This window comes from Nicotiana tabacum, chromosome 5 (assembly GCF_000715075.1).
Source record: "Nicotiana tabacum cultivar K326 chromosome 5, ASM71507v2, whole genome shotgun sequence".
NCBI classification, from domain to species: Eukaryota; Viridiplantae; Streptophyta; class Magnoliopsida; order Solanales; family Solanaceae; genus Nicotiana; species Nicotiana tabacum.
Window position 1 is genome coordinate 47,472,383 of NC_134084.1, and position 10,327 is coordinate 47,482,709.

The following is a 10,327-nucleotide window of genomic DNA, read 5'->3' on the forward strand; positions in this document are numbered from 1 at the left end:
TCTTGGTTCATTATTTCACAGTTAGACAGCATGTTTGAGGAACGAAGTCTGCAAACATGTCATGTTATTTAAAGCCACATTATTGGAATTGAAAGAAGAAATAAAAGAGAAAAATAACAAAAATCAGAAAGAATAAAGAAAGGTGAATGATAAAATATTGATTTCATTTCTTTGAATTTGAAGATAACAGGGTTTACATTGGGAATTAAAGACAGGAAACTAAAGAAAACATTCGAGTTATACCCTGAAATAACTCGTGATGCAGAAAAAGTGGCAGGACTGGACTACCGGGATTCCCTCCTGATTGGGAATGGAGTAGCCTTCCAATTTTACAGTTTGGCAATGGGTCCCATATATAGCACCTCAGCGGTGTTTTAGCCTTCCCTTTGTTGGACCATGTGGGTTTCATACAGCATCTGCCTCATAGCCCCACAGATTTATTCAATTTCCTCGGCCGTAAAGGCCTCATCTTCCTCTTCCTCATTGTACTTAGGCTTGACAAATGTCCTATAAAGATGCGGAATCGGCTGAGGCAAAACCCAACCATTGTTCTTTCTTTCATCCGCCCATTTTCCATTAGCTGATGTGGGTTGGAAACCCACCCCAAAGAACTTCTCACTAGCAGTCGGAGTGATAGGTTCGGCAATTCCTTGCAATGACTTCCCCAGCCCCTTTCCGGGTTTGTAACCATGTCTGATCATTTCTTTGGCCACCATAATTGATGCATTTGAAAGAAAGGGTTGAGGGCAAGGGTCTCCTTCTTCACATTGGTCTGCGACCACAATCTCAAAAGCCTGATAGACTATATGCTCACTTCCTTCTATAGCTTCAAGACAAGAGACAGATGGGTCCTGATAAATCGATTGCTCATCTTCCCCGTGAACTACAATCTCCTGATCTTCATGTTCGAATTTCACCATCTGGTGGAGAGTAGAAGGAACGGCCCCTGTTGCGTGAATCCACGGCCTTCCCAAGAGGAAATTATAGGAAGTATCCATGTCCAAGACCTGAAAGGTCACCTCGAAGTCCACCGGGCCAATAGTCAGAATCAAATCAATCTCAACTATTGTATCTCTCTTTATGCCATCAAAAGCACGCACATAGACGTTGTTGAGTCTGATTCTCTCATTACCAATTTCCATGTGTTGCAGAGTTGAGAGAGGGCAAATATCTACCCCAGAACCACCATCTAGCATGACCCTTTTCACATAATACCCTTCGCATTTAACTGTCAGGTGAAGGGCTTTATTGTGTGCGGCCCCTTCCCGGGGCAAATTATTCTTGTTGAAAGAGATTTGATTGACTGCAAAAAACCTCTCCGCCATCCTCTTCAGCTGTTCTACAGTGGTTTCAATGGGTACGTATGCTTCATTAAGAGTTTTGATCAACACTTTTTGATGTTCAGTTGAATTCATTAGCAAAGACAACAAGGAGAATTGGGCAGGGGACTTTCGGAGCTGGTCGATTATCTTGTAGTCTGCCATTTTCATTTTCTGGAAGAACATTTCTGCTTCTTCAGCACTCACTGGCTTCTTAGGTGGGAAATGCTTCTTTGTGGCATTATTCACTTCCTCCAGATTGAGGTACTTCTCAGTCGGGTTATTTTCCTTAACTTCTCCCGAGATCTCTTTACCTTTGTATATTACTACCACTTTATTGTAGTTCCATAGAATGACAGTGGGATCTGTCATGGGCCTTTGCGGTATGCAACTAATAACCACGGGCTCATTTAGCCTTGGTGGAGTTATCAGCCCCCGTACCACGTAGGTCCCTTTGGGCACATACATTTTAGCTCCCTTGTTTAGCTCAAACCTTCTAGCAGGACTCAATGACATATGTTCTTTCTTATGGCCTTGAGGAACATATAGAACGGCATCTTTGGAGGGCGCAGCCCTAGTTTCAGCTTCCACTTTCTTTTTTGTATTCTGGGGGGTAGGTTTGCTCTTTTTCTCCCCCTTGTCTTGTTTTGCGACAGCTTTTCGCTTCTTTTCCACATCGGCTATGGCAATGATGGCTTTTAGAGCTTGATCAAATTCTCTATCTTTACAGATCATTCCAATAACCGACCCGTTGTTGTAAGCCAGTAATGGATTGTTGGTTACATTAGGAATGTCTTCGTCCTTTAGCACTATTCTTTTTTTTTCTATCAGATTTTCCACAGCCCTCTTCAGGGTCCAATAGTCATCTGTATCATGCCCTTCTGCCTCTGAATGGTAGGCACATCGAGTACCAGCTCTATAAGCGGGCGACGCTGGGTTCTGCCTGGTTTGAGGTACATGCTGCAACAAACCCATCCAGACAAGTTTGGGGAAAAGGTTGGAATAAGACTCGCCAATGGGTGTGAAATTTGCCATCTTAGGTGGTTCCCGGGCACGGAAGTTGTTTTGAAGAGGTCGGGGATTGTACTGATCTTGGTGAGGAGGTTGATTTCTGGGAAATGGAGCTTGGTTCTGATTGAATTGTTGTTGTGGCCTGACATAGGGTTAGGCATTCATCACTGCATATGGCTGAGGAACCATAGGATAAGCCACATCTTGGTGGGGATAGTAATGTTGTGGGGTTCTTTCAGAGAAAAGAGGTTTGGGTGGACGGGGTTTTCTTGCACTTGAAGTTGTCATTGCTGTTTCTTCCTTCTTCTTTCGGTTTTCTACTCCTCCAGAACCGCTTGGATTGCTTGGGAGGTAGCCCTTATAGCAGACTGACTCAAGATTTGCCTAGTTTTCAACCCATTTTCAACCATTTCACCGATTTGATAGCTTCGACAAATGGCTTACCCATCGCAGACATCATGTTTTGATAATAATCAGCCTCTTGGGCTTGAAGGAAGACACTGACCATCTCTGTTTCGTCCATTGGAGGTTTGACTCTGGCTGCTTGTTCGCACCATTTGACAGCATACTCTCGGAAGCTCTCCGAGGACTTTTTCTTTAGGTTTGACAAAGAATTCCTGTCAGGGGCAATGTCGATGTAATATTGAAACTACCTGACAAAGTCCTGATCCAGGTCATCCCAAATATGCCAGCGAGATATATCCTAATCCATATACCATTCAGAAGCAATGTCGACCAAACTCTCTCCAAAGTAATCCATGAGAAGCTCCTATTTTCCGCCCGCTCCCCGCAATTGGTTGCAGTACCTTTTAAGGTGGGCTATGGGATCCCCATGCCCTTCATATTTTTCAAATTTTAGGGTTTTGAAACCCAAAGGTAAATGTACGTGCGGGAATATGCATAGGTCAGCGTAGGATACGCTCATTTGCCCACTCAGACCCTGTATATTTTTGAGACTTTGCTCCATACTTCTCATCTTTCTGGTAATCTCCTCTTGTTCAGGGGTTTTTGTGGTTTTCTCCTACCCTGCGGTAAACTCGTACCGAGGCGGCTGAGGGTAGGCATTGGTAGTAAACTGGGTAGGTTCCAGTGGGAAAGATGGTGTTTGAAATGTAAAGGAAGATGGATCGAAGATAGGCCTGGGTAGAGTAGGTTATGTCGTAGCTGAACAAGGTGGCGCAGTGAATATGTTTGAAGACGCACCTGAAGTTAACACCTGGGGGCAAGCCTCGGAAGGTGTTCCCGCAAAGTGGGCTGAAATGGTAGGATATCCCGGTGGGGTATTTGGATAACTTATAGGGAAGTTGGAGGTCCCACTTGCCTTGGGAAACTGCTCAGGGAATCCGGGTATCGCACTTGGTGGTTCCCTTCCGTTGGCCCAGGCGTCCCACATTTCCATCATGCAGAGACGTAGAATCCTATTTTCCTTAGTAGTTGTTGACTCAGAAGTTGGGATGGACGAGATCGGACTATCCTCCGGAATAGGAACTATTGGCAAATGACTTTCCGAAGACATTTCAACACTTTCTTTTGACCTCGTGAAGTATGGATGTGAAGCCAGACTACAACAAAATCAACCACCTTACTATAGAACCTGGATTTAACAATAGACAACCAATCGGTCAGTTTGAAGCAATTAACACATAGGTAATTGCACATTGGGGTGTGATGCAACTATACAGTTGCGCAATGGTTGCATGTTTCATCCCGGCTTTTGCTTACTTTCCAATTTTCTTTTCTTTCCACTTTGGCTCTTTTTGCTTCTCCTCTTATTCCTATTTTCCTCTCTTTTTCTTTTCTTGCTTTTTTTTTGTTTTTCTTTTGATTTTTCTTTGGATCTCTTTTCTTTCTTTTTGGTTTTTCTTTCGGTTCTTTCCTTCCACATCTCTATTTTATTTGAGTTATTTACAAAAATCATGATCGGATCCGATAAGGATTGCCTACGTATCACGATACCACATGAATCAGATCATTACGTAGTTCAAGAAAATAAATGCAAAAATAAAGAAACAATTTTTGGGAATTTTCGATTTTCATTGATAAAACTGCTAAACTTTTCTATTACAAAAGACTTCAACCTACTCATTTCTTGGAATGTTAAAACTACAAACAGACTCAAAACAACTTTTTAAACTTAAAACTGAAATACAAACTCGATAAATGAAAATCAAGAGTACATAAGTGCTTCGACTCCTGGGGCCCGTGGGACATCATTAGGTCTTGCCACGGGCCTATGTGCGAGATCCCCTTGAAGCCGCTCCAAATCACTCATTATCTGGCGGACAAATGTCATTACTGCATCGAAGAAAGTGGTATGAGTCATGTTCTCACAAGAGTGGCATTTCATGATGATGTAGTCGGCAATGGCTCTAACCCTCTCTCAGATAATACCCTTTTCCTGAAGCAGGCGCTCGATTTGCTGATTCCGAGCTTCTAGCACCTGAGTGTCATAATGGCTTTGATTCTGCAACTGTTGCGTATCTTCCTCCATCTGGGCCATCAAAGCATAACAATGTTTCCTATCGGCTTTAAAGTTCCTAGCTTGTTTGTCCGCCTCATTTTCAAGGGTGGTTAGCTTTCTCTTCAGATTAGTGATTGTCCCCTCATATTTTCTTTTCATTTGTCGCACAAACTCTACCCGTCCTTCTGCATTCTTTTCCAATTGTGCTCGGACTTTTGCTAGACTGGCCTCAGATTTTTCTAGGTCGTCTTGACACTCAAGTACTTTCTTTCTCAGACCGCTTATAAGTCTTTCATCTGCTCGGCTTTTTTCCTGGTTTCTAGCAGCTATTCTCATTTTCTGGATTTGAGATTTAAGGGCTTCGTTCTCCTGAGTTAGCTTCTTCTTTTCCCCTTCATCTGCGGCAGCTTGGATACTATTGCCAAATTTGTGGTCCCTGATTTGTCCCTCTAATTTACTTATCTTGGCCCTATAGCTTTCTTCTTTTGCCAACCAGCCCCACTGCTCCTGCGAGTCGCTAGTGAATTGTGGGACATGGGGTCTCTTAGCAGGTCTGTCGGGAATCTGAAACCTTTTACCGAACCAAATCATGTAATTGGGGTGTACCTCACCTCTATCTAGATCCCGCACCATAGTCTTAGGTTCGAGAAATCTGCACTCATTCCAAACTTGGCGAACTCTTCCTTTTGGAAATGCAGCCTTTGGGCCTAATTCGATGACATGTCCACTCAAATCTTCGTCATGGGGGACGGTTTGAAACCTGCCCAGTTGGCGCAAACCCCCGTGAGGAGCATATGGATGAATGCTCCGGATACCCATTAGGAGAAGGTAGCACACTTCGGCTGACATGTATACGACTTCGGTGACAGGGAGCCATTTGAAAGTCCACTCAATTTTATCCGAAGTTAAAGAACTCAAGTGTGCAAACCAAGCCTTGGTACCCTCTGGAAATTCAACGCCCTCCACTCGGTTTTCAAATTCTTCGATGCAATCCAAACCAGTCATGCCGTAATTCATATACCCAACCCGGTGGCAGAGATGTTCCTATATCCACAGTTGTAGTAGTAGCTTACAGCCTTGGAAGAATTTTCCCCCTTCTCGGCAGATGGTCAAAGCTCGGTAAATCTCAGACAAGATCAGTGGAACTAGGGTACCATTAGCTTTCTTGATCGCGACATCAACAATCCCACGAGGCCCAATGCTATATTACTGTCTTTTCGCGGACAGATTATAACACCCAAGAATGCTACTATAAAAACCAAACCCTGCCTTGTCTCCCATTTATCTTTATTTCCGGCATGGGTCAGACCAGTATTCAGTGCTTCAAAACCTTGGGGATTGCCATAGAGTTGGTACAAGAACTGGAAAGTGCAAAACCCTTCAGATAAATTCCCATCCTGAATATCCCGGCTAATACTCAACATATCCAGAAACTTGTGAGGAGATACTGTTCTCGGTGACACCGGGTACTGACTTCTAAGGTTTCCACGAAGGCCGACGTAACCCGAAATTTCCTCTAGCGTGGGTGTGAGCTCAAAATCAGAAAAGTGGAACACATTGCGAGTTGGATCCCAAAAAGGTATCAAGTCTTCAATCACGTCCAATCTTGGCTTGATGTTCAAAAGTCCGACAAGACCACCCAAAACTTTTACCACGGTTCCTCGGCTAACTTTTCCTAAGTCGTTCCACCACATGTGGAGCTGTAAGGGGATCTCCTTAAGAGCTGCGAAGGGTTCATTTTCATCTGTGCTCATCCTGCACATTTATTAGGGTGGTTTAATTAAAAAAAATTATGACTCATTTTGACTCAAAAAAAAGTTATCACTATATTTTTTCTTTTTTTTTTCTTCAAAATTTTCATAAAAATCCGGCTTTGGCAAATACGGTCTTTCAGCACTTCGGGGAAGAAGATTTTAAGGTTGTGTTTGCTAACCAACCAAAATTTTGAAAAAGCAACCAAAGGTGGCTGTTCTTGCAAAAACGGCCTTCCGGCGCCCTTTTGGGGATATTCGGCCATTTTAGACAAGAATGACATCACCTTACTTATTTACAATAAAACAATAAAAAATCTTATTCTTTTTGGGCTATTTTTGCAAAAATGAAGTTGGACCCGATGGGGGTTGCCTACGTATCCCACATCCGGTGAGAATCAAACTGGCGTAGTTCGGGCAGATTTGACAAAACTAAAACAAGATTATTTTTTTTTCAAAATTTCGGAAAAGTTTCGGTATATTTTTGGACATTGGTTTTCTTTCAAAAACATGTAATTATCTCTCTTAGCCCTCACATTGACTTTTCTTTTTCCCAACTTTTTTCCTATTATTCATAAGTCGGTCAACATGCAAATCCAAAGCAAATAAATGCACAAGTAGCAAGTAGGATGCATCAGGATGGTCTTTTCATTTTGGGTACACCTGTCTTAGACAGACCCAACCCCTGTGTTGAGTCTCCAAAGTCAAATGTACGTGATGCAAACAAACATTCCTACTAGGGATCTGACATGAGGTTTTGTTATACTAGGTTTAAAACCTGGTGTATTGTTCTAGACCTGGCTTACCCGAGCGGACAGCTCAAGCGAAAGGGGGGACAGCGTACCGGGAATACAGAAGCTTTACCGGCTTTGCAACTTGTCCGAACCTCGTTCTAAAATTGGGATAATGACTCTAACATAAACGAAGTCATACGAAGTGCACACTTCCTAGATGATTTAGAGGACTCGGAGAGAAGAGAGTTTCGTAGCAATTTATAGACAGTTTACACAATATCAAAGCGGTAAAAAGCAGCATTTAGCACATTAAGTTCAAACATGTAAAAATCAGATAATAAATAAAGCCAACTATAACAACTATTCTAAGCTCGAATTCTTAAACCCTGAACCAAAGTTCTGGGTTTGGATCCCCAGCAGAGTCGCTAGAGTTGTCACACCTCCATTTTATACACCCGAGGGTATATATGGGAGTTTTTCCACTTTAAGTGACATTATTTGAAATGGGATTATTTATTTAATCAGAGTCGCCACTTGGAATAGTTTATTTGGTGTCCCAAGTCACCGGTTTATTTTAAAATCCCAAATCGAGGAAATTCGACTTTCCTTTTGAAGTCTACGAACCAGAAATTCTGAATAAGGAATTCTGTTAACCTGAGGGAAGGTGTTAGGCACCCTCGGATTCCGTGGTTCTAGCACGGTCGCTTAAACTATTATAATTAACTTATTATCTGATTTATTATATGTTTTAGCCTATGGTGCATTTTTAGCTTATTAACCGTTTTTAATTATTATTATTAAGGAAAATTTAACATTATCTAAAACATGTCTTTGAACCACGCCACATGAAAAACACCCGCGGTCCGCGACACATTTTATTTAACGTTGTTGAGATTTGGATTTGGGTCACATGAAATGCACACTCGAGTTTAGGAAAGTAACTTTTAAATAGCGCGCCTAAAGCAACTACGCACTTTCAAGTTTGCGAGGGCCATGGAAAATTCAAACTAAATGGCACACCTCGATTTCTAAAGGATTAAAATTAATTGAGGGTCATGTATTTTGAGTTTTTATTTGCCACGGCACGCCTCAATTCCAATTTTTTAAAGGGAATTCAAACTAAGCTTTTGAGGGTTATAAGCTATATCTTACTCGATATGGCACATTTCAAATCTAATTGTCTAAAAGAAAACTTATTTTTTTTTCGAAATTAGGAGGGCCATATACTATTTGCATTCTCTAATATGCCACACCTCAATTTAAGGAGAACTTAAATAATTTAAACAAAAATACACTTCAGAACCATTGTTTGCACAAATATCCACTAAGAATAAATTTGGGCTTATAGGTCGAATCCATCCCCAAAGAGTAAATGGACAAAGGGGAAGTCCATGCTATGGGGACCTTTCAACAATTGGGCCAGCATTAGGCCCAATTCCGGGAACCAAATTATTTGTACAAAGTTAATTAGTCACAAGTCAATCAAAGTTATATGAAACAAAAGCTTGAATTAACATTTTTAACTCTTGGATTTTAACTACGTGAACACAAACTGTTTGGCTGAAATTCTGGATTTTAATATCTCATGCAATTCGGACAAATCTGCTGTGGAAAGGTAAATCCAACAGCAGCAAACAAACACGCTTCTGGGTTCAGGAAATAAGCCCAAATAGCACTGACACACTTTTCTTCCTTGCACATGGCCCAAACGACCAAGGCCCAAAGAACCCCAAACTTACCAAAGCCAAAGCTGAGGGACAAACTTCAATATTGAGTCCATACCAACGCCCAAACTACTATTTGCACCCAATGATAAACCTCATAAACTTCATCACTACACAGTAATTGAGACACAAAGCAATTTCAAAGGCTACTAAGAATACATGCTCGAACCCAGCTACCCAAACATTCATGCTTAAATTTAGTCCTAAGCTAAACTCAAAAACAAAACTTGAACTTTAAACTCAATTAACTCTTTCTCAATATCAATAGTAACAACATCTAGGAAATTAGCACCATTCACTTGAATCCAAAAAGATCAACACCCCAAATTCTTAAGGAGCACAGGTTCGTTTCTACAGCATATTAATGACATAAGACAACTAAGATAGCATGTATAATACAAGGTCTGTTACAAAACATCAAAGAAATAGAGGAAAATTAATGAGATGAAATTCAAAACGACTTGTATTCAGTCAGGCTTCAGCTCGAGATACATGTTCCTAAACACTTGTTGACAATGGTTTGGAAAATACCTGGAATGCAATAGAACAAACAAAGAAAGATGAAGAAGTATCAACAGCAGCAAGAACAGCCAATGCAACAGTACCCAAAAATCAGCAGCTCAAACAAAACTTTAAACCCCAAACTCAAACATTTTTCTCAACCAGCAATAACATCAAAACCACAGCTTCTTCAATCCAGTAGAGAAAATCGATGAATAAAAAGACTTTAGAGTCCCAAAAATACTTTCATCAACTATCAAAATTCCAAAGCAAAATTAAACCAGTTTGAAGCAAAGAAATGCTAGAATTTCAGTGTCTTCTTCAGAGCTTTCCAAAAAAAACACCCATTTCAATTTTTAGGATTTTCAGTCTCTATTTTTTTTTCTCTTTTTTGTGAATAACGAAAGAGTGCCTTTATAGGCAAGCCTTAGGGCAGCATAAAGGAATTCAGTTTTTGCACTTCAATCCCTTTGGAATTTTTATTTTTGTTGTTATATCCTTAGCTTAAAAAATCAATTTTTCAAATTAGCCCCAATCCCCAGCTTCTAGGAAACTTCCCTATTCAGTTATTACAGATTCTCTTACTTAAAAATCCTAGACTACCCCTTAAAACCTTGAAAATTACTTTAGAAATCTAAATGGGTCATGGGTCAAATTGACCCAAGTCAAATTGTTAAAATTGGGCTTACCAAACCGGCTTAATTTCCCCCTTTGGGCTTTCTAATTTTCAAAACTCAGTTCGAGCCATAATCAAAAATCACAAATTAATGGGCTGACCAAAATTTTCAAAAGAACAAACAAGAAAACCCTTTAAAATTAAACCAAA

At 40.8% G+C, this 10,327-nt stretch overlaps 1 protein-coding gene across 1 annotated transcript; it reads right to left on the reverse strand.

Moving 5' to 3' along the window:
- Nucleotides 1-437: 437 nt before the first annotated feature.
- Nucleotides 438-2,354, reverse strand: LOC142180773 (uncharacterized). Its single transcript, XM_075252843.1, has 2 exons — nt 1,008-2,354; nt 438-920 (listed from the first exon to the last, which is right to left on the reverse strand). Exons 1-2 carry the CDS (start codon nt 2,352-2,354, stop codon nt 438-440), a joined length of 1,830 nt encoding a protein of 609 aa, XP_075108944.1.
- Between the last annotated feature and the right edge of the window lie 7,973 nt (nt 2,355-10,327).